At 40.9% G+C, this 25704-nt stretch overlaps 1 protein-coding gene across 4 annotated transcripts in view; it reads right to left on the reverse strand.

The window, feature by feature from the left end:
* Positions 1-25704, reverse strand: part of zswim7 (zinc finger, SWIM-type containing 7) — a 65345-nt gene that overhangs the window by 27369 nt on the left and 12272 nt on the right. For all 4 annotated transcript variants that reach the window (XM_062048210.1, XM_062048212.1, XM_062048214.1 and 1 more), the window contains exon 4: positions 6138-6242. In XM_062048210.1, coding sequence (XP_061904194.1) covers positions 6138-6242 — 105 coding nt within the window. The remainder of the gene's footprint in view (positions 1-6137; positions 6243-25704) is intronic.

Genomic DNA, 25704 nt, shown 5'->3' on the forward strand with positions numbered 1-25704 from the left:
TTTTTTTCCGATATTGGACCGATATCCGATATCAATTTCGGATCAACACTCCTAGCCTAAATAGCTGTTTGTCACCTTAAAAAGGAACTGCACTTTTTGTGGGAATTTTGCCTATCGTCGTTCACAATCATTATGAAAGACATGACGGATGTATTTTTTTAATGCATTTTAACTCGTAAATAAAAGTCAGCTTACAGCAGAGCCAATGAGAGGGCCTATATTCCGCCCATAAAACCCAATAAAAAAAACATCCATTAAGGGCCAACAATACTCCATTTACATTTAGTGACTTGAATATCAACCAAGTATTAGTGATATTGTTTTTATAAACACTAACACAGACAAACTATTTACAGCGGCGCCGTGATCACTACTGTGTGTGCCAATGTTGACATGATTGACTGATCAGCTGCTTCTTTGTTTCCTTGCTTGTCAAACTTTATTGTAGATCATAAATAATGCCTCACATCTGGACAGTAGAAAGAAGAGGACGTATTCCAACAAGTTGGTACACTTTGACAGCAAATTTAGACCCGGAAAAGGCAAGACTCTTGGTCTCACCCCCCCTTTCTTCACAGGGGTTATGAGCCATTCTTCATCTAAATGGGAATACATGAACATCCTAGCAGTTGGCATCTTAATTAAAGCAAACCTTGCACAGTAAGTGATTGTTTTATTATGTTTGTTGGCTCTCATGAAGTCTGCAGTGAGTAGTAATTAGTGATGTTAAAAAAAAAAGCGAACGTCGTGATGCGTTTTTGAAATTAATGCGCCGCGTATGCTTGAAATGATATATAATACGTAAATATTAGTTATTATAAATGTGCCTACATTACATATATACTTACAGCATGTATATCAACCCTTAATGTAGGTGTTTGGATGATTTTAAGGGCTTTATAGGCAGAACAGAGCGGTGCCCATTGGCTTCATTGTAAGCGGAATTTTGATCGCATTTATTTAATATTTAGAATGCATTAAAAAAACAAAACATGCATCGTCATATCTTTCATAATGATTGTAAACGATAGGCAAAATTCAAAAAAAAACTGCATTTCCCCTTTTACTTATGAGTTGTAAAAAATATAATAAATACAAGGCAATTATACATTTACATTTATATACAGTATGTTCACTGTTACAAGCGGCCGTCAAGGGCAGTCATAACTGTCATGTGGCTCTCAATAAAAACTAAACTACTGTAGTTATTAACTACCGGTACATTGTTTGTTCAAATTTGCTGTACTTCTTGCATCATCCCCTTAGACCAAATAGACGAGATGATCGCTTTTTTGAAGCTATTTAAAGCAAAAGTTCAGGGATGCTGCTAAAACCTTTGACACAAAAATGTCCTAACCACAATAAATACAATTATGCTTTGTCTTACCGCTAGGGTTGCATAATTAATCGTTAAAAGATAGTGATCTTGATTCACACATGTACGTGACCTTAATTCTAAACATGGATGATTCTCCACATGCTGCATTATAAACAAACGCAGCAGCGACTATGCCTCTTCCCACAACAAATGGTAAAAAGTATTTACAATACGGGAGTCTGCTGCTTTAGCCTGCATCCGAGTGATACAGTAAGTAAAAATTTTGACACAGGAACTTCGGTGTTAAAGACCGTGAAATGGATGAATTCCACACTTTAATAATGTATGGGCACCGAAACTGAGTTCCTTATTAACACAGGCACCAACGTGTACAATAGTAACCGGGCCGGAAATAAAGCAGCTATCGGTGGCTCATTTATGTGCAAAAACGATACCTTGACACATTGATACAGTGATCCAGACACAGACACACACAGTCTGACGCTATTTTGACATTTTGTTGTCGGTCTTTACATGCAAAAAGTAGTCACCAGATCCAAGACACACATTTCACCGCAGTCAGTTTTCACCACAACACGCAACTTCCTAATTATGCACCAATAAGGGTTAATGGGAAATGCACTTTTTGGGCAGGAATTTTGCCTGTCATTCACAATCATTTTGAGAGACAAGAACACACGTTCCTACAAAGCCCTCTAAAACAACTTTATCATCAATGTTTTGAATACACGCTGCAAGTATGTACTGTATATAATTTTGTAACAGACACATTATAACAACATGTAATACTTACAATATTTACCGTATTTTGGTCATTGTATGATTTACTCGAAATTCTTTCCTGGGCGCATTGATTTCAGTGCCCATAGCAACGTATTTCCTATTTCTGGCAACAAACGCCTGTTTGTTCCAATCCTGGCAGACTTGGTAATAGACTACGAAGACGACAATGGTTTGACAAAGGACGATTCACAACCTTATATCTTTTAACCTGAATATACACAGGATAAACTACTGTGCTGGTTAAAGAAGATGAGAGAGGATGAAATGTTGGAGCCGACAGAAGCCGAGAGAGTCAGGACAGGCTGTTGTAAATGTGGAGCTTAGAGCCAAGCTATGTCGACAGAGATGGAATGCTTCTGCCGCACTGAGTGGCAAACAATGTCATTATCAATGGAAAGGCTTTCGTGTATCTGGCGAGGAGGGCACTGCTCCAAGAAACTGCGTCACAATGAAAGACAAACGGTTAACAAACCCTGCATTGGTAAAAACTTTTATTGCACCAACCCAAAATCAACTGGAAACGCCCCCCATACACGGTCGAGCTATCCGTGTACAAACAAAACATGAAATGTGGGCTAATACTTTACAGATACTGTAATATGATTGTTCATATTTTCCAGTCAGTACAAATTGGTGTCCTATCGCATTGTGCTGTGCATTACAAACTCAAAACGCAATTAATCTGCTAACGCAGAAGCTACATTACGGCTAATGCCGTAGCAGTGTGCCTGTCTCTGTGACCAAGGCGATGTGTTTATACGCTAGAAAAAGAGTTCCTCAGTGTTTCCTTTTACAATAACAATGTTGCTACAGCTTGGTTATTATGCAGGTTACGAAACATAAATGAAAAATTGTTGGCGGATTTTGCATGCATTTTTAGAGTGATTTAGAGGCAAAATGGATTGCTCCCATTAGCTGCATTGCTACCCACCTAGAATGAGCCGAATATTACAAATTAGTTTGCAAAAAAAACAAACATACCTGTTATTAACTCTTATAAGGATTGTAAACGACAGGCAAAATAAAAAAAACAGTGCAGTTCCCCTTTAAGGCGAGCGATTTAATGGAGGCGATTCACAGACCTTGACTATCTGAACTTCAACAATACAAAACAAGTGTGACTGAAGGTTTTGTAAGATGTTGAGAAAGGACAGCATGGAGGAAGTCAAGAAGTATTTTTATTTGAACACAGCCTGACTCTCTTCAAAACACAATATTCGTTAAGACACCTTATAGACCAACAGCACACTTCCGGCCTTCACAATAAAAGCGTTGCGTGCTAAATCCTGTCTGACAAAATACGGGTCTAAGTAAAATAGCTTTCACAAGCATGTTTTTTGCTGTGTTCTGTAATTATTTTAGTTTTGCTGTGATAATTATGACAATGTGCTGTGGGTTGCATTTTATATTGTTAAGTGTATTACTTTACATTGTATTTAAGTTAAAGTTAAAGTACCAATGATTGTCACACACACACTACGTGTGGTGAAATGTGTCCTCTGCATTTGACCCATCCCCTTGTTCACCCCCTGGGAGGTGAGGGGAGCAGTGGGCAGCATCGGTGGCCGCGCCCGGGAATCATTTTTGGTGATTTAACCCCCAAATCCAACCCTTGATGCTGAGTGCCAAGCAGGGAGGTAATGGGTCCCATTTTTAGAGTCTTTGGTATGACTCGGCCGGGGTTTGAACTCACAACCTACCGATCTCAGGGCGGACACTCTAACCCATAGATGTCAAACTCTGGCCCGCGGGCCAAACTTGGCCCGCCATGTAATTTCATTTGGCCCTTGAGGCAATATTAAATTAACACTAGAGCTGGCCCGCCGATTATATACAGCGGCGGTGGCGCGGTAACACCGCATTCACCGCTAATTCTCATACTATCCAACCCTCCCGGGAGACTCCCAAATTTCAGTGCCCCTCCCGAAAATCTACCCCGAGCTGTCGTCACGTCCGCTTTTCATCCAGTCCAACAACATGCTGGCCCAGTCACATAATATGTGCGGCTTCTGCACGCACCAACACAAGTGAATGCAACGCATAATTGATCAACAGCCACACAGGTCACACTGAGGGTAGCCGTATAAACAACTTTAACACTGTTACAAATATGCGCCACACTGTGAACCCACACCAAACAAGAATGACAAACACATTTCGGGAGAACATCTGCACCGTAACACAACAGCCCTTTGAGACACTTGTGATTTAGGGCTGTATAAATAAACATTGATTGATTGATTGATTGATAAACACAACAGAACAAATACCCAGAACCCTTTGCAGCACTAACTCTTCCAGGACGCTACAAGGTGTGTGCGTGTGTGTGTGTGTGTGTGTGTGTGTGTGTGTGTGTGTGTGTGTGTGTGTGTGTGTGTGTGTGCATGTGTGTGTGTGTGTGTGTGTGTGTGTGTGTGTGTGTGTGTGTGTGTGTGTGTGTGTGTGTGTGTGGGGGGAGAGGGGGTAGCGAGGGGTGTATTTTGTAGCGTCCCGGAAGAGTTAGTGCTGCAAAGGGTTCTGGGTATTTGTTCTGTTGTGTTTATATTGTGTTACGGTGCGGATGTTCTCCCGAAATGTGTTTGTAATTCTTGTTTGGTGTGGGTTCACAGTGTGGCGCATATTTGTAACTGTTAAAGTTGTTTATGCGGCCACCCTCAGTGTAACCTGTATGGCTGTTGAGCAAGTATGCTTGCATTCACGTGTGTGTGCGTACAGAAGCCGCACATATCTTGTGACTGGGCCGGCACGTTGTTAGAATGGATGAAAAGCGGATGTGACGACAGCTCGTAGAGGACGTTAAAGGCAGTGCCTTTAAGGCACGCCCCCAAGACTGTGGTCCGGGTGGAATACGAGATAATATGGATGCCCGGGAGATTTTCGGGAGGGGGAATTCCCGGGAAATTCGGGAGGGTTGGCAAGTATGCTCTACCGCCGTGTGCGCACAGTTTGCTGAAAAACTCAGTGTACTCGGCGCTGAATTAAGCTGGCGATTTGGCCACTTTGATGGTCAGAAATGTAGATTTGAACTGTTTAGTAATCCCTTCGCAGTTGATGTGGAAAAAGCACCAATTAACCTCCAAATGGAGCTGATTGAACTCCAGTGTGATGACACGTTGAAGTCAAAGTATGATGCTGTTGACGCCGCACAGTTTCCACAATTCATCCGTGACACAATGCCTCAGCTCCGCACCCAAGCTGCTCCATTGCTCTCCATGTGCAACTTTTCTCCTCAATGAAGATGACGAAAATGTCTCACAGGATACGTCTGACTGATGAACACCTTCATTCGATAATGAAGGTTGCCTCAGCTCAAAGCCTGAGCCCCGACATTAATGAACTAGCATCCAAGAAAAGATGCCAGGTATCTGGCTTGGGCACATCAGATTAGATCAGTGTGTTGCAAACTGAGCAGTTTAAAGTCCTGAATGGTTGGTTTATTCATTGTTATTTTATTTTCAAATTTATTAGCCTGTGGAAAAAGTTAATGTTGATATTTACCTCAGAAGGCTGCAAATAGAAAAGAGGCATTCAATTTTTATTTAAATTGTATTTGATATGCCATTGATATTTTTTTATTATTATTATTATTATTTGAAACTCGATTTTGCATGTCACTATTAAGTTATATAAGCCTTGCTTGTTCAATAGTCAATGCAAAACTTGTTTGGGTCCCTATTAAAAGGTTAATTTGTTCAACCTTGGCCCGCGGCTTTGTTCAGTTTTAAATTTTGGCCCACTCTGTATTTGAGTTTGACACCCCTGCTCTAACCACTAGGCTACTGAGTAGGTACATTATTGAAGTATGTACATTACAATTAAATTGAAATGGCATTTCCCAAAACCCTTAAAATAAACATGCATTGTATTTAAACAAAATACAAAAAACACTTTGGTATGAGTATTGGTAAAAATTTAAACAATCCCATCCCTAGTGGTGAGAGTGGTTTCAAATCAAACTACCACAAACTGTCTGAGGAAATGATTGTGTTTGATTGACAGTGTTCACCAGACTCACCAGCAGGCCTTTGTTCCTCCGAAGCACCATGTAGGCGAAGGCTGGACAGGGGCAGTAGTGGCAGGACGCGAAGCAGGTGTACAAACGTCCCGAGCCTCCTGTGACCTGCAACGGCAAACATATGCAAACCATTCAAACAAATGAAACTCTATACTTTGTAATTGGAGTGGATTAGACATATTTGGAGGCTGACAATTGAGCATAAAGTAGTTGAGGATCAGTGAACACAGGAAAAGGCAGGAAGGTAAACACATTTTATTGCTTCCCAGTGGCCCCCCAAAGTCCAAGAATGTGGAGCTTAAACATTACTTAAAAAAGATCTTAAAATACTTCAAGAGTGAGGACTTACACGGAACTCAACATGCAGGACACGATTAGAACACAGACATTTTCTGCTACTCTACAACCAACACTGCTGTCAATCCGTTTTTATACCTTATTCATTAATGTATTATTGTCTTATTACACAGTATAGTATTATGTATTCATGTTCAGCTGGCAAATCACTTTGCTTTATTGCCAACCTACTGCTAGTCATATTGCCTAATAAGGTAAATATGTACGTAGACATGTTGGATTTCTTGACTTGACTTGCTAATAGTTTTTATTCTTGTGCACTCTCTCCTGTACTAAAAACATGAGAACTTCCCCATTACAAAAAAAGTAATGGCTCCTATTCTAAAAAAATTAAAATAATCAGGAAGCAACGAGACTAAAAACAGCTACCAGATGCTAAAAGTGAGATGGATTTCACAAATGAGGACCTGCTCATTGAATCGTAGGAAACTCATTTGTTAAATGTCCTACAAGTCGTACCATAAAGAGCAGGAAAAAAATGTCCAACCACATGCTAACCCCTAAGCTAGAGCTCTTGGAGCTCTAACTTAGCCCTCCTTATGGAGGTGGCAGATCGATACAAATATTGACAGTGACAATACCAAGTATAGTATCAGTATAAGGTTGATTCTACAGTGGTTATATCATTATTTTTTATTATCAAAAAAACTTTTTTTTGTTTTTGTTATTGTTTATAAACTCAATAAATAAGTCCCTGGACACAGGAGTGCTTTAAGGGCAAAAAACAAAGGATTTAAATCAGAGCCAATAGTAGGAAATAATTTGAATATTTAATTGATATTGTTACAACCCCATCTTGTGTTTTTATCTGATTATAATTGTGATCAAAATGAATCTATCAATTTAATCCAATATCAGCATTGGTATGGCCAAAACTGCCCCTGTAACTACTATATATTGGCTATATGGTGTATACTATAGTATTGGATCGATACACAAATTTGTTGTATCACACCAAACTAATGTAAATTATCCAAACAGAGGAATAAGTGTTTATTAAATTATAACAGAAAGGTAGATAGAAACATGTCACAACATAAAGTAACCAGCTATTAACACTAAAAGTTTAAGTAAATTAATAATAATAATAATAATAATAATACTGGAAATTACTCAATATAATACTGTATATGTCAGCAGCCAAATTAGAAGCTTTTGTAACCCATTTTGAAATGGTTTTATTATAATTTGCATACGAAATAATGTATACCGACCGGTAGTGATATGTATTGTTACCCCAGAAGCCTGCAATATACATTGCGATATAGACAGGCCATATCGCCCATCCCTAAGTAAAAGAACAGTAAGAACACACTAACGGATTATTTAAATGTGTTTTACACTAAACTATGTGAAAATTTTAGTACTTTTACTTCCATATTAAGTAGAGGAACTGGTATTTCCAATGAGTCATTGTTTAAATCTGACTACATCAATGAAAGGTGTTGGTTTATTAAGTTTTAAATAATGGCTTAATCAAATGTCAAAATGGTGAACGTAAAGATAATAGATGTTTTGAAAATCAGCCACAGGTTTTAGGTTACCTCTACTGATTTAATTTCCTATTTAGTTATTTGGAGATGAGGAACAAAAGATCAGTATTTAAAAACATACTTACAGTACTTGTCTGATGACCACCTGTTATTGGACTCTCTCTCAAGTGTCTGCTTTGGACAGTGATTTTAATGATGCCCTTGTTCACATGATCAAGAGGACATTAGGTCTGTGGATTAAGTTGACACTTTAATGAAGACTTCATGAGGAGCTGAAGGAGGCTCCATTATTCTCCAGGGCTTCCATAAATTACCTTCCCTAGTGACCTACAGAGGCATAAACACCTCGTTTGTCTAAGATGACATTGCATTATAAATTAGGAAGGAAACCATGACATGGCCTTGAGATACTTTGCTATCTATGAACAGAGCAGGATGCAGAAAGAAGCTACACAAATTTGAAACTAAGCCGGGAAGTGCAAGAAAAAGAGATGCAGTGGTTGAAAGCCAACTCACATGCTGGGCTGTCTTTGTTCAACTTGTGCGTCACACATCATGGAGCTTTTCTAGCCCTCATAAAGTGCTGGGCTGCTAATGCTCTCAAGTCACTGCAGCAAGTGATGCCATTCAGCTGCTGCAGAAGGAAGGGTGGGAGTTTAAGGGGAACTGCACTTTTTTTTTTTAAATGTGCCTATCGTTCACAATCATTATGAGAGACAAGAACGCACAAGTATATTTTTTTCGAATTCTAAAAATGATAGAAAATGCTTGCAAGATGCCGCTAATGGGAGTCACAATTGTAGCCCTTATAGCCCTCCATAACAACTTCAGAACCCTCCATCAACATTTTATATACACACTGCAAGTATATATATAATGTAGTAACAGACACATTCATAACAATATGTAATATGTTCAATATTTACCGTAGTTTGAACATTTTAAGCATTACCGGGACTTATTTCCTCAGCGCATTTATTCTGCGACTTCCAGCAACAAATGTGTGTTCTACTTCTGTATACAAAAGCTTGTGTATTATAATCATGCCAGACTTGGTAATAGACAACAAAGATGGCTGTTTTTGGACATATGAGGTTTCACAACCTGAATATACGGAGGATGAACTGCTGGTTATAGAAGCAAGCGCGAAGAGAGGGTGAAACGTCGGAGCAGACAGAAACTGAGAGAGTCAGGAACTTGGAGCCAAGCTATGCCTACATAAATGGTGTGCTTACCCAAAATCAATTGGGAAAAAGTCCCCGGCCAGCTGGACCAAACAGACAACTAATCGAGTAAGTCAATTCGCTATAATATTGATCATAAGATATGTAGCAAATCATGCTTGTTATTACACTAAACTGTCAAGCTTGAAGTGTACAAACAAAACATGAAATATGGGCCTATACTTTACAGATACTGTATTATGATTGTTCATGTTTTTCAGGCAGTACAGATTGGTGTCGTATCGCATTGTTTTGTGCATTACAAACTCAAAAGCCATTCAGCTACTGACACAAGAAGTTAGCTTACAGTTAATACTGTAGCCTGCACGGCGATTACGCTATAAAAACTGTTCTTCAGTGTTCGCTCTTACAATAACAATGTCACTAAAGCTTGGTTATCATTCGGGTTACGGAACGTAAATAAAGTATTGTTGATGGTTTTTGGATGCATTCTTGAAGTGATTTAGAGGCAGAATGGATTGCTACCATTATCTGTGTTGCTAGCCACCTAGCACAAACTGATTATTATAAATTAGAATGCCCTTTTGGGGAACTGCAATTGTGGAACTTTGCCTATCGTTCACAATCATTAGGAGAGACCAGAACACACGATGTAAGTCTATATATAATGTAGTAACAGACACAATCATAATAATCTGTATTATGTACAACATTTACCGTATTTTAGTCACTTTATGCACAGCCGGAACTAATTATTTTGGCATATTTATTTCCGTGTCCATAGCAGCGCACTTCCGACTTCCTGCAACAAATACGCTCCTACTCCCGGAATCAAACGCAAGTGTGTTTTCTAAACATGCCAAACTTGGTAAAAGACAACGAAGACGGCTATTTTTGGACCAATGAGGATTCACAACCTCATCTTTTTGAAACTAAATATACGGAAGATGAACTGCTGCCTACAGAAGCGAGCACGAAGAAAAGGCTGAAACGTTGGAGCAGACGGAGGCCAACAGAGAGACATGGTCACGCTGCAAATCTGGAAGTTTGAGCAAAGCTATGCCAAATTAATGGATTGCTTACCCAAATCAACTGGAAAAGTCCACAGCCAGCTTGACCAAACGGACAACTGTCCATCGAGTAAGTCACTATACTATTGATCATGATACATGCAGTACATCACCGTACACTACAGTGCATACGCTGTATGGCTAGCTGTGTACAAACAAAACATGAACATGTGGGCTAATACTTTAAACATACTGTAATGTATGATTGTTCCTCTTTTTCAGTCAGTACAAATTGTTGTTCTATCGCTGTGTTGTGCATCACAAGCACCCAAACGTGTTTCATGTTGACGTGACGTAGAAGCTAGCTTATCTCTTTCTGTAGTTAGCTTTTACAGCTAATACCGAAGCACGCCAATGTGTTAGTACGCTAGAAAAAGAGTTCCTCAGTGTTCGCTCTTACAATAACAATGTTGCTACAGCTTGGTTAATATACAGGTAACGGAACAAGTATTGTTGACGTTTTTTAGAATAAGATAGGATAGCTGCATTGCTAGCCACCAAGAACGAGACAATTTTTATATGTTAGAATGCGAAAAACAAGAATGTTGTTTTCTTGTCTCTCATAAGGATTGTGAACAATATGCAAAATTCTAAAAAAAAAAAAAAAAGAACAGTTTCCCTTTAAAGCTAGGGTAACATGTAAATCTGGACCGCCTCACATTGATTTATCACTAGCTGTTGCCCTCGCTCATAAACACATTATAATGGGACTGTGTGTGATTGTTGCTCTGCATACGCGGTCAGGAAACTAGCTAGTGAATATTCAGACTCGGGGTGTAACGATAAACGGCATTAATGATAACCATGGTAAAACTATCGAGAGTGATCTGATGGTTCTATACTAAGAGAAATATGAGACTGAGATGGGGTTTTTTTTTATTCAAGGACCGCTGAACAGACTAGTACGCTAATACGCTCGCCAGAAGAAGAAAAAAAATTAGATTTGATTTGTTACGCATTTTTCATTCAAATACATCTTTAAGTGCTCCAGTACAAACTAATATTTTTTTTTTTTTTTTTTTTTTTTTTTTTTAATAATGTCCTGCCCAGCTTCTCGGGCAAATCATATAGCAGATGTAGATGCCCATATCGGCTGTTCAGATTTACTTTACAAAAGAGAAGTGTAGGATACTTCTCTTGTTGCCTTAATTGTATTTTGACTTTATTAAATGTATTTATATTATCATTTGGTGCAGCCGGGCCGGAGCAGGAGGGGATAGAAAGAGAGAAAAAGGAAGACAGAGGGGGGAATTGTGGGGACAAGAGGGGGATTAGACAGAGAGACAAAAACAACAACAGCAAACACAACAACAACAACAACAGAGCAACATCAGCAAATACGACATGTACAAATATGATGGTAAAAGTAATAGCAAATAAGCAGTTAGCGAAAATTTTAAAAAAATAAAAATAAAATACAGAAATGACAATGAGCATTATTACACTAAAAATGGAGCAATATGAATACCAATAGAAATAGTGCTATTGATAATAAACAATACCAGTACTTTACCTTTATTATCAACAATACAATTGTTCAAATGCAACAATACATATACGTAATGATAACTTGAGATACGAAAGAATGCAGAAAAATGGAGGGGAAGAAAGAGAAGCAACCTTAACCTTGTAGATTGTTATAGTAACAATAGGTTAAGCTTTGTCAGTGTGCCATGTTTTATACCCAGTTTACCCTAGGGCAACAACGTTAATATATGTTTGATGAAACGTGATTATGTGCATGAGTGTATGTGTGCATATGTACTTGTATATGTACAGTATGTGTATGTGTGCTTGTACAGTGAATGTATATGTACAGTATGTGTATATGTGTGTACAGCGAATGTATATGTACAGTATGTGTATACAGTATGTGTGTTTGAACAGTGAATGTATATGTACAGTATGTGTAAATGTGTGTTTGTACAGTGAATGTATATGTACAGTATATGTATGTGTGTGTTTGTACAGTGAATGTATGTGTAGTATGTGTAAATGTGTGTTTGTACAGTGAATGTATATGTACAGTATATGTATGTGTGTGTTTGTACAGTGAATGTATGTGTAGTATGTGTATGTGTGTGTTTGTACAGTGAATGTATATGTACAGTATGTGTATATGTATGTTTTTACAGTGAATGTATATGTACAGTATGTGTATACAGTATGTTTGTATAATGAATGTGCGTGTGGATGTACGAACTTTGAGTGTGTAAATATGTACTGTATTTATTTGTATATGTATGTGGGAGCGTAGGTACCTATGTATGTGTGTATGTATGTGTGTGAGTATATGTGAATTTGCATGTACAATACATTTGACTCCCAGTGTGTGCGGGAGCCAGAGTACGGCCCCAGCCTCCCCGAGAACCCATCCCACAAACAGTAGGTGTGGTGCCCAGGGAACCAGGGGCCACCGCCCCCACGCAGCCAAGCCGGACAGCGACAGGAACCCCAGAGCCTGGCCCACCGTGCCGCCCACAAGGGCCAGCAGCAGGCCGCAGACAGACACACCCGGCAGAAGACAAGGCACGAGAAAAACAGGGGGAAGCCAGACCCCAAGCCAGCGAGAGACCACACCCCACACGGACAGAAAGGCGGGACGCCCCGCCCGAGGGGCCCGGAGACCCCCCGCAACCGGACGGGAAGACCGCCCCCGCCCCACCGGCAACAGGGCCTCCACGAGCCCCCCCCCCACCCCCGGAGAGCGCGGCGAGGCCAGCCCACGGCCACCCCACCCAAGCCGGCCACCACAGGACCACCCAGCACGGGGCCACAGGAACCACCCACCCCACCCGCAGGGACCCCAACGATGGAGATGGAACAACCAGCAACCGCCCCGCCGAGTCCCCCCCCTGAGGTAGGGGAATAAATAAATAAAATAAATAAATACATAATAATAATAATAATAATATTAATAAAATATATTTTTTTAAAAAAGGGGAAAAAAATAAATAAATAAATAATTAAATCTATTTGTAAAAAAAAAATAAAAATAAATAAAAAAAGAATTAAAAGAAGATCACAGACATGCTGACACACAAGGTCGCTACCCCAACAACTGGCCGACTCGCAGCACCTCGGAATACCCTGCAGCACCAAGCCACCACAGTAGACGCAGGGACCAGACCCAGCAGGCCCCAACCAAGACGGCCACCCGGAAGGGATGGACGGCGGGACCCAGGAGCTCCAGACACGCAGTCCGGATGCAGTAGCCTGAGGCGCCGACCCCCACCCGACAGGCAGGCCCAGAACGTACCCCCAGAAATATACATACATATATATATACATACACATAAACATACACATGTACACATACACACACATACACATGCATACACATACACATATATATACATACATACATACATACATACATACATACATACACACACACACATACACATACATATACACAGTTTGTCAGCCCCGACAACCACCACGCGCGCGCGCTGCCACCAGTCACAACATCAGCCACCCCCCTGCACCAGACCCAGCAGCCACGGGCGCCCACACCACAAACAAACGGCAGCAGAAACAGCAGCCACAACACCCACAGACAGCCAGCACCACCCAATCAAATCAAAGCGATCAAAAAAATAAACCGCGACCGGCAACCACACGCCAACAGGATCACAGATACCAGCCAGCGCCAGCCCGCCAGCAAGCCCAAACGCCAACACGCAAACAAGAGACACCAACACCCCCCCCCCCCGCCAAAAGACCCCACCACCCCAACCCAAACCCGCACAAACACACCACCGCCCAAACAACCGAGACACAGTATCCAGACCAGACACGGGCGCCGCGCCGCCACCACATCAAGTCGCCAACAGAGACCCCACAGCGCAAGGTCGGGCCACACGGGCACGGACCCCACCCAACAGGAAGCGAGACCCGCGCAACGCCACACACAAATAAAAAATAAAATAAAATAAAAATAAATAAATATATATATATACATATATACATACACATACATACACATACACATACACATACACATACATACATACATACACACATATATATATATATATACATACATACACATATATACACATAAAAATAAAAAAAATAAAAATAATAATAATAATAATAATAATAATAAATTAATAAAAGCCTGGCAGGCCACCAGAACGCAGTGGCCGGAATCCGCGCCGGCCAACGAGGCAATGAGGGGTGCGCCGAACCCCAACCCCCCCACATGCATGTGTACAAGGCCCCCAGAGTGTCTACTGTGTAGTTAAAATTAGGAGGTCAGCCATTACAGCCGACCTCCAGTCCCTATTGATGCGTGTACTGTAGCGTGAGTGAGATATGTATGCTTGTGGGAACTAATAATGCGATTAAAATTGGGGGACATCAAGGTCTTGGTGGGTCCCAACCAAGCCGAGCCCTCCAAATCCTAAGTGTCTAATATGCAGCTAAGATTGAGGGATGGCCGAGCAGGGGACAAGACAGGAGGACCGGAGCCCCATAGGAGGCATCCTCAACCCCCCGCCATGCCTCCCCGCAGGACCATCCCCCAAAGTCCTATATTTGTGTGACTGTGTGTGCTATAAGTAGGAGGAGTAGAGGGCCCGGACACCCCCCCCAGTCCATGCGGCCGACAACCAGGAACTACGGCCAGGAAGCCGCCCCCCCCCCACGGCCCGTGACCCACACCAGACCACTTTAGCGTGACGTCACGCGAGCCCCCCCCCCCCGCCAAACAAAGCCAGCCCCCGCCCGCCCCAACCCAACCCCGCAGAGCCCATACCAGCAACCAAACGCAGAAAAACTGCACAGCCCCATGCCCAATGCAAACACCGCATCCCGGCCATCCACACAGCAACGCACCCATACGAGTTCCGGCCAGGGGATGGTGCCCCCCAACTGGGGAAGAAGTCAATGCACCCCGTCCGCACGTCAGCCCCCAAACCAGCCGTCAAGCCAACGCCAGCCAGCCCCCACAACCCCACAAGCGCACAGATACCAGCCACAGTCCCCCAACCACTCCAACCCAACACAGCGACGCCAACCGCCGGCAGTACCACAGCAACCATCACCACCACCGCCCGTCCGCAGTACAAACACCCGCGGCCGCCGAAACCTGAAACAAAAAAAAGCGACCTACCCCGTAAACCACAACAACGCACACCCCCAGCTACCACAGAGGCCGCCAACCCACCTACCCCAACTCATCCACATACAGGCCAATCGATCCACCGGACATCCACACCCATACACACACCTACACATTCATACACACATACATACACACATACACATATACATACATATATGTATATACACATACATACACATACACACATGCATGCATATACACATACACACACACACACACATATATATACACCTACATACATATACATATGCACACATATACACACACATACATACACCAAAACAAAACAAAAACAAAAACAAAAAATATAAAAAATAAAAATAAAAATAAAAATAATAAATAAAATAAAATAAACCCTTTAAATAAATAAAATAAAAATAAACATGAGGCCTGGTTGCCAACAGTGTCCAGCGCCACCAAACCCCGCAGCCATACCCGCACGTCCAGGCCCCCCCGCCCACCACCCACCAGGCACCCCATCCGGCAAAAAGCCATAAGGGCCCAGCCCCGCACCCACAGCCGGCATGCCATGGCATCTCTGCAGGCCTGGTGCCGCGATCAGCAATGCACACCGGGGCAGCGACACACACACATGTACCTACATACATACACACAGATTCCACCATACATACATACAAACGTACACACACACACACACACACACACACACACACACACACACACACACACACACACACACACACACACACACACACACACACACACACACACACACACACACACACACACACACACACACACACACGCACCTATATATACATGTATATAATTTAACAGAATAAATAAAATTTATTAAATAGATCATTTTAAAAATATATATATATAAGTATATATATAAATAAAATTAATAAATAAATAAGGGCGGAGTAAAACACAGGAGGGAGACCCCCGCAGGGCAGTCGGGCAGCACCGCCGGGGCCCCAACAAGGGAGGAAAGCAGCCACCAGGCACCAGGCGGGCACGCACAGCCGCAGCGTAGGGCGACCCCGGGCTGGCATATTTTTAAAACAATAAAAGCTTAGCCAGATCAAATACTAAGACAAACACACTATCAGTGAAGTGTAAGAAACACAAAACATGCAAAATACTGTAGTGGGTTGTCTAACAGTGTGTCCATTTATTTTATTTCTATTTAAAAAGAACAACTTGGTCAAAAGATTTCAGTGTATGCATAAGTACTCTTTGAGCACATTCAACAATACCGCGATAATAATCATAACCATGATAACACAATAATCGTGATATTAAACAGTATTACATTAAAACTTTACTTGTTACTTGTGACATTAAAAAACCTAAGATGAAGCAACAGAAGAAAGCTAATTTGTATTTCCTAAACATATTTGTTATTCTTTTTATGTGTATATCTCACTTTTTGTCTTCCACAGTTTCCATAGAAATAACATGCATCATGGTCAATTATGCAAATTAGATGACAAGGCCATAACACAGCAACACAACACAATAAGTAGATTGCCGTCCTTTGGGGAAACAATGATCATACATCTTTTCTTAAATAGTCTTATACATTGATCAGTGTCTCTGCCCCTGAATGGACTGTCTGCAGCTAAACATTCCCAATGAGAAGGTCAATGGATGTTTGCAACAGGTGAAAAATTCCAGTGGTAAAATGTCACGTTCTCATGCACTTTTTATTCCCTCAGAGACAAGAAGCCGCATTACCATGGTAACGTGAAAACTGTGTGCAACAGGAAATAGCTGACGTAATGAATTGGTTGATTTATCAACTTATATTTCACCATATGACATGTTGCCAAGTGAGCACACACACATTGCACATGCTTCCAGTAAGATAAATGTATATTTAACTTCTTAAGAGGTCAGGAGTTGAAAGAAAAAATAACTATTTGAGGCAACTCATAACAGGGCAAACTACTTAAAGGGACAAATGGATCAAAAGTTCCTAACACATTCCAGCACACTGTCTGCCTTGTGATGGATCATGCGTTTGTTTGCAGTATCATAGCCGATAATGATTATGATGGGAATCTGCATCCTGATTGGATGTGGAACACATACGCTTTGACTCATAGCTTTGATGACATTTGTAACTAGCTGTGTTTTCACATTAACCAATCAATACTCTATTTTATCCAAATTAAATTGGCCCCTAGCGTGTGAATGTGAGTGTGAATGTTGTCTATCTGTGTTGGCCCTGCGATGAGGTGGCTACTTGTCCAGTGTGTACCCCGCCTTCTGCCCGAGTGCAGCTGGGATAGGCCCCAGCACCCCCCGTGTTCTACACTGCAATATTGTTCAATTAAAAACACTTACTACGTACAGTATATCTAGCTTGTGTGCTATTGTGTGCTTAGCTGTTGTGTAGCTGCTAGCTCCTAGTAGTTGACCATGCCTTTTGTAAATGACTTCGACTAAAATAGAAGAAAAGACCAACATTGTGTACTTATTGGAGGACATTTAGATGTTAACTGGCTGTCCAGCTTTGTACAAGTAAACACACTGCAGGACTACTTGGAGTAAAACTAATATTGGAACGTTTAGCTGCAAGCCGATATGATCCAATACTAGATTGTTATGCTGATAATGGAATGATATGTGATATAGACTAGAATAGAATAGAAAGTACTTTATTGATCCCTGGGGGAAATTCAGCACCACAGTTCGCTCACAATAGACAAGAATAATAATAAATAATATAATATATATAACATATTATATATGTAATATATAATATATAAATAATATAAATATATTCTACATATACTCTACATTTAAGTGCAGTCAAGGAACATATGCATTATACAGTCTGATGGCTGTCGGTATGAAGGACCTCCTGTGTCGTTCCGTGTTGCATTTTGAGAGTCTGAGCCTTCCACTGAACGTGCTCATTCTCTCCAAAAGGTCTGAGGGTAGTGGGTGGGAGGTGTTGTCCATAATGGCTAGGAGTTTTGCTAGACTTCTCCTCTCTGACACCACCGCCAGAGAGTCTAGCTCCACTTCCACCACGTTACTGGCCTTCTCTACCAACTTCTCCAGTCTGTTTGCAGCCTGATCCAATATTAATATTGGATCAGGGCACCCGTAGAGAGCTTAAAAGGTCAGTATGAATATGTATTACATTTGGGAAGCCACCCTTTTGTGGGCCACATCAAAAGACTCGGCAGGCCAAATTTGGCCCCGGGGCCTAGTTTGGGCAACCCTGCTCTAGAGACTCTTATTGATTTACTTCTTAATTTCCTATTCACATCAGGTTACTTTCTGCTGTAACGTGGTTCCATCTACACTTCTTAATCTTTACCGTGCACTTATTTCTTGGTGTCGTTAAAAGGGGAACTGCATTTTTTCCGGAATTTTGCCTATCGTTTACAATCATTATTAGAGACAAGAACACACTTCTTTTTCTTTATTAGAATTTTAAAGATAAAAAACGCTTGGAAGATGCGGCTAATGCAGCGTTTCTCAAAGTGTGGGGCGCGCCCCACTGGTGGGGAATAGAGACATGAGGAACGGGAGGAAATTTAACTTTAATTTTTTTTTTTTTTTAATTATATTCTTAGATTTTTATTTTTTTTACTATGCTTTCATTTTCTATACACACTGTAAATCACTTTGTGATTCTGTCTGTGAAATCCGCTATATAAATAAATGTAAATTACTTATTTTTCCTGTAGGCTTTACATTTCTAGGTAGGAGCGAAAGTTTGACAGACATAGCAACAGTAACTAATGGGGGCGGGGCTAAGCGGAAGCTTTGTGAATGGCGAGTCACTGTGCGAGGATTTGCTGTTTTGCAAATACATAAAAAATAGAGCCACTGCTGATGAGCTGTTCAAGATAATGGACAGTTTCCTCAAAGAACACGACCTTAAATGGGACAACTGTGTGGGCTTTTGCTCTGATGGCGCACAGACCATGGCAAAATCAAGAAACGGGCTGCAGGCTCTAATAAAGAGGGTTGCGCCAAATGCGCATTGGACACACTGTGTGTCATTCACCGGGAAGCACTCGCGTCAAGACAGCTCAGCCCCGAACTCAATGAGGTTTTAAAAGTGGCAGTGTCAAGCCTGCAACCCCGATTTGAAAAGCTGTGCAGTGCAAAACAGGCTCATTGCAGCCACTAATGCTGGAGTACTGTAAAACTCATGTTCACTTCCCCTGTCTTGCCAAATGCGTAACTCCTCCTTTTTTTTTTGCAAAGTGGCACTTTTATTTGATTTATTAATGAACTTGATGCAAGTTATTTGATTTATTATTGAACTTGATGCAAGTTATAACACTTTTATTTGATTTATTATTAAACTTGATGCAAGTTATAACACTTATTTATTTATTATTGAACTTGATGCAAGTTATAACACTTTTTTAAATTTATTATTGAACTTGATGCAAGTTATAACACTTTTGTTTTATTTATGATTGAACTTGATGCAAGTTATTTTATTTATTATTGAACTTGATGCAAGTTATAACACTTTTATTTGATTTATTATTGAACTTGATGCAAGTTATAACACTTTTTTTGATTTATTATTGAACTTGATGCAAGTTATAACACTTTTGTTTTATTTATTATTGAACTTGATGCAAGTTATTTTATTTGATATTGAACTTGATGCAAGTTATACCACAGCTGCACAGTTATTTTATTTATTATTGAACTTGATGTTATTTTATGTAATTGAGTTTGAATGTATACAACTTGATGTTACTTGATGTTCAATAAATTTGAAAATGTTAAGCTTGGCATTAGCGTTCTGTTGGGGCGATGGGGGCAGGTGGGGCTTGAAAACTCCCCCTTGTCCAAAGTGGGGGATGACAAAAAACGTTTGAGAACCACTGGGCTAATGAGAGTCACCGTTGTAACCTTTAAAGCCCTCTAAAACAACTTCAAAACCCTCCATCAACATTTTGTTTACACACTGTAAGTATATACAGTATATATGATGTAGTAACACAGATGTTCATAACAATATGTAAATGATCAATATTTTTTTACCGTACTTTGATCATTTTAATCAATGCCGGAACTGACTTCTTCAGCGCATTGATTTCTGTTTCCATAGCAGCGCACGTCTGTCAATGTGTGTTCCTACTTCCGTGTGTGTTCCAATTATGGCAGACTTGGTAACAAACAACCAAGACAACTAGTTTTGGACAAATGAGGATTCACAACTGTATATATTTGAAGCTGATGATGCAGGATGAACTGCTGCTGCTTCGAGAAGCCAGCACGAAGAAGAGGGTGAAACGTTGGTGCAGACGGAAGCCGATAGTGAGGTGAAAATGACTCAAAGCTGCAAACGTGGAATTTGGAGACAAGGTTTTTCGACATAAAAGACGTGCTTACCCCAAATAAATCAGAAAAACGTCCCCGGCCAGCTGAACCAAAACGACAACTGTCCATCGAGTGAGTCACACTTTATATTGATCATGATGCATGCAGCACGTCATGAGTGTATTATGACAGACAGCATACGCTGTATAGCTAGCTGTGTACAAACAAAATATGAAATGCGGGCTAACACTTGATGCATATTTAAAGTGATTTAGAGGTAGAATTGATTGCTCCCAATAGCTGTATTGTTGGCTATCTAGAACGAGCTGATTTTTACATGTTAGAATGCAACAAAAAAAACTTTTTGTCTTCTTGTCTCTCATTGTGAACATAGGCAAAATTCCAAAAAAAAAGTGCAGTTCAACTTTAAAACTAGCTTTGTCCTCTGGTGATAAAGAAGTAACCCATTAAAAAAAGAAAGAAAAAAAATGCATCAGTCAAAAAAGTATCGGCATGTATTGACATTAAACCACAGACAACTGAACTCCTGAATGTCCCCAACATGGCGCAGCAATCCAAAAAGGCAGACAAAAGGCTTCTCAATCATCTACATTTCAATTACTTCTTAAACGGGGTTAAATTTGAGATCAATCTATTTGACATATTTTAGGAAAACACCCCATACTTCCTGAAACTTCACAGAACAGTCATTCAATGTCAGCCTTATCTTCTCCTGTTTGAAAAAATAAAGAACAGCTTTAAACCAGCGGGTGTGGCAAAGAGGCGCTGATACCTTACAATTCAACAAAATGAGTCTTCTAGCCAACAAAATAGAAAATGCTTCCATGTTCATTTTGGATTTGTAGTGGATTGTCCGAAGCTTAAACAGCAACAAAAGTGAGTTCAGTACAAAAGCTTTATTTACCCATGACGAAAAGTACAAAGTTGGATTGAGTTGCCCATGCAGACAGACAAACGTCCTCCAGGGAACTCCTAAAATCAAGCAATCAACCATAGCCCTTGTCACTTGGCCATTTTATCTGTTTCCTTTATGCGTCAAGGTCATGTTGTTTTCGACCTGTTTGTTCTGCAACATCCTTGAATCCCTTAGTCATTATAGACAATCAAAACATTTTGTAGAATGGTCAGACCGACTCCATATTCAACTTTGACTTACATCCGGTCCTTCAATGGTTTAGAATAGAAAAGAATGAAACGAGCAGACATTCTTGACAGACACAAAATATAGTTCAAAGGTCAGAAATTCCACTATAGATTTACTAAGACCAGATGACAGAGGGGCTACCCCGAATAGTCCGCTTAGAGCAGGGGTACCCACACTTTTTCAGCAGGTGAGCTACTTTTCAAATGACCAAGTCGAGGTGATTTACCTCATCTTCATACATACATACATAAACACACGTATATATATATATATATATATATATATATATATATATATATATATACATATATATATATATATATATATATATATATATATATATATATATACATACACATTAACAGTACATATATATATACGTACATTATATTGCCAAAAGTATTTGGCCACATGCCTTGACTCACATATGAACTTGAAGTGCCATCCCATTCCTAACCCACAGGGTTCAATATGACGTCGGTCCACCTTTTGCAGCTATTATAGCTTCAACTCTTCTGGGAAGGCTGTCCACAAGGTTGCGGAGTGTGTTTATAGGAATTTTCGACCATTCTTCCAAAAGCGAGGTTGGTCGAGAAGGCCTGGCTCTCAGTCTCCGTTCTAATTCATCCCAAAGGTGTTCTATCGGGTTCAGGTCAGGACTCTGTGCAGGCCAGTCAAGTTCATCCACACCAGACTCTGTCCTCCATGTCTTTATGGACCTTGCTTTGTGCACTGGTGCACAGTCATGTTGGAAGAGGAAGGAGCCGGCTCCAAACTGTTCCCACAAGTTTGGGAGCATGGAATTGTCCAAAATGTTTTGGTATCCTAGAACATTCAAAGTTCATTTCACTGGAACTAAGGGGCCAAGCCCAACTCCGGAAAAACAACCCCACACCATAATTCCTCCTCCACCAAATTTCACACTCGGCACAATACAGTCCGAAATGTACCGTTCTCCTGGCAACCTCCAAACCCAGACTCGTCCATCAGATTGCCAGATGGAAAAGCGTGATTCGTCACTCCAGAGAACCCATCTCCAGTGCTCTAGAGTCCAGTGCTTTACATCACTGCATCCGACGCTTTGCATTGGACTTGGTGATGTATGGCTTAGATGCAGCTGCTCGGCCGTGGAAACCCATTCCATGAAGCTCTCTGCGTACTGTACGTGGGCTAATTGGAAGGTCACATGAAGTTTGGAGCTCTATAGCAACTGACTGTGCAGAAAGTCTTTGCACTATGCGTTTCAGCATCCGCTGACCCCTCTCTGTCAGTTTACGTGGCCTACCACTCTTCCATTTTCTTATAATTAAGCCAACAGTTGATTTTGGAATATTAAGGAGCTAGGAAATTTCACGACCGGATTTGTTCCACAGGTAGCATCCTATGACAGTTCCACGCTGGAAATCACTGAGCTCCTGAGAGCGGCCCATTCTTTCACAAATGTTTGTAGAAACAGTCTCCATGCCTAAGTGCTTGATTTTATACACCTGTGGCCGGGCCAAGTGATTAAGACACCTGATTCTCATCATTTGGATGGGTGGCAAAATACTTTTGGCATTATAGTGTATATACATATATATAGTTTGTGTTTTACTTGCATCGATTGGAATCAGACAGGATTCACAGTAGTGCTGATAACTTCCACATTTTTGAATGAAAAAGAAGAAGAAAATAAGTCCTGCTTTCTGTCCAATGGTGGTTGGTTTTTGGCATCTTATTTGTCCAGCTTCCATACTCGTTTTTATACATTTTACAAGAAATACATTGACAGCAAACTCCGTAGCTTGCTCGCTTGTGTGCGCTAGCTTTCTGAGACTCTTTTTTTGTTCGCGCAGGCAGGATTAAGCAGCACTTTTCTTGTGAAGACAGTAACTGTGCAGTCGGTCTTTAGGCTTTGACACCAGGTACAGAGCAAGAAAATGTTAAAATAAAAAGTGTTTCTTGCCTTCCTGCCGGTCGTATTTTTCTTAATACAGAGCTCGCGGGAAGCCAGCGTCATCTCACAAGATCCTTGGGTGCCGTGAATGTCAATCAAGTGACAATGGCGTCATAGTGAAGATTGATGATCGATAAATTTTAGGTCTATTTTTTTAATGCCTTGCTAGCGATTGACTGACATACCCTCCGCGATCGACCGGTAGTTCGCGAACGACCTAATGGGCGACCCTGGCTTAGAGGATTCGGTTCGATCTTTTCGCCAATTACCAAAGACAAAGTATTAAAAGTTTCAGTCTAAAAACTGCACAGGGATGGGCAGAGCCAAAACATATGTATTAAAGGCCTACTGAAACCCACTACTACCGACCACGCAGTCTGATAGTTTATATATCAATGATGAAATATTAACATTATAACACATGCCAATACGGCCGGGTTAACTTATAAAGTGACATTTTAAATTTGCCGCTAAACTTCCGGTTCGAAACGCCTCTGAGGATGACGTATGCGCGTGACGTAGCCCGACGAACACGGGTATGCCTTCCACATTGAAGCCGATACGAAAACGCTCTGTTTTCATTTCATAATTCCACAGTATTCTGGACATCTGTGTTCGTGAATCTGTTTCAATCATGTTCATTGCATTATGGAGAAGGAAGCCAAGCAAGCAAAGAAGAAAGTTGTCGGTGCGAAATGGACGTATTTTTCGAACGTAGTCAGCCACAACAGTACACAGCCGGCGCTTCTTTGTTTACATTCCCGAAAGATGCAGTCAAGATGGAAGAACTCGGATAACAGAGACTCTAACCAGGAGGACTTTTGATTTGGATACACAGACGCCTGTAGAGAACTGGGACAACACAGACTCTTACCAGGATTACTTTGATTTGGATGACAAAGACGCAGACGTGCTACTGTGAGTATGCAGCTTTGGCTTTTTTTTGCGTATGTACGTAACTTTTTTAAAATATATAAGCTTTATGAACCTTGGGTTAGGTGAACGGTCTTTTGGGCTGAGTGATTGTGTGTGTTGATCATGTGTTTGAATTGTATTGGCGTGTTCTATGGAGCTAGGAGCTAGCAGAGGAGCTAGGAGCTAGCATAACACGTACCGTACCGTAAGTGCGCGTCACGTACGTAACTTTTTAAAAATATATAAGCTTTATGAACCTTGGGTTAGGTGAACGGTCTTTTGGGCTGAGTGATTGTGTGTGTTGATCGGGTGTTTGAATTGTATTGGCGTGTTCTATGGAGCTAGGAGCTAGCAGAGGAGCTAGGAGCTAGCATAACAAACACGCAGGTGTTATTATGCAGGATTAATTTGTGGCATATTAAATATAAGCCTGGTTGTGTTGTGGCTAATAGAGTATATATATGTCTTGTGTTTATTTACTGTTGTAGTCATTCCCAGCTGAATATCAGGTACCGTGAGTATGCAGCCTTGGCTGCTAAACATTCGATAACTTGACCGTATGTGCGCGTCACGTACGTAACTTTTTAAAAATATATAAGCTTTATGAACCTTGGGTTAGGTAAACGGTCTTTTGGGCTGAGTGATTGTGTGTGTTGATCAGGTGTTTGAATTGTATTGGCGTGTTCTATGGAGCTAGGAGCTAGCAGAGGAGCTAGGAGCTAGCATAACAAACACGCAGGTGTTTTTATGCAGGATTAATTTGTGGCATATTAAATATAAGCCTGGTTGTGTTGTGGCTAATAGAGTATATATATGTCTTGTGTTTATTTACTGTTGTAGTCATTCCCAGCTGAATATCAGGTCACCCCCGGCTCTCACAGCATCTTCCCTATCTGAATAGCTTCAACTCCCCACTAGTCCTTCACTTGCACTTTACTCATCCACAAATCTTTCATCCTCGCTCAAATTAATGGGGAAATTGTCGCTTTCTCGGTCCGAATCTCTCTCACTTCATGCGGCCATCATTGTAAACAATAGG

Source organism: Entelurus aequoreus, linkage group LG05 (genome assembly GCF_033978785.1).
Source record: "Entelurus aequoreus isolate RoL-2023_Sb linkage group LG05, RoL_Eaeq_v1.1, whole genome shotgun sequence".
In the NCBI taxonomy this organism is placed as follows: domain Eukaryota; kingdom Metazoa; phylum Chordata; class Actinopteri; order Syngnathiformes; family Syngnathidae; genus Entelurus; species Entelurus aequoreus.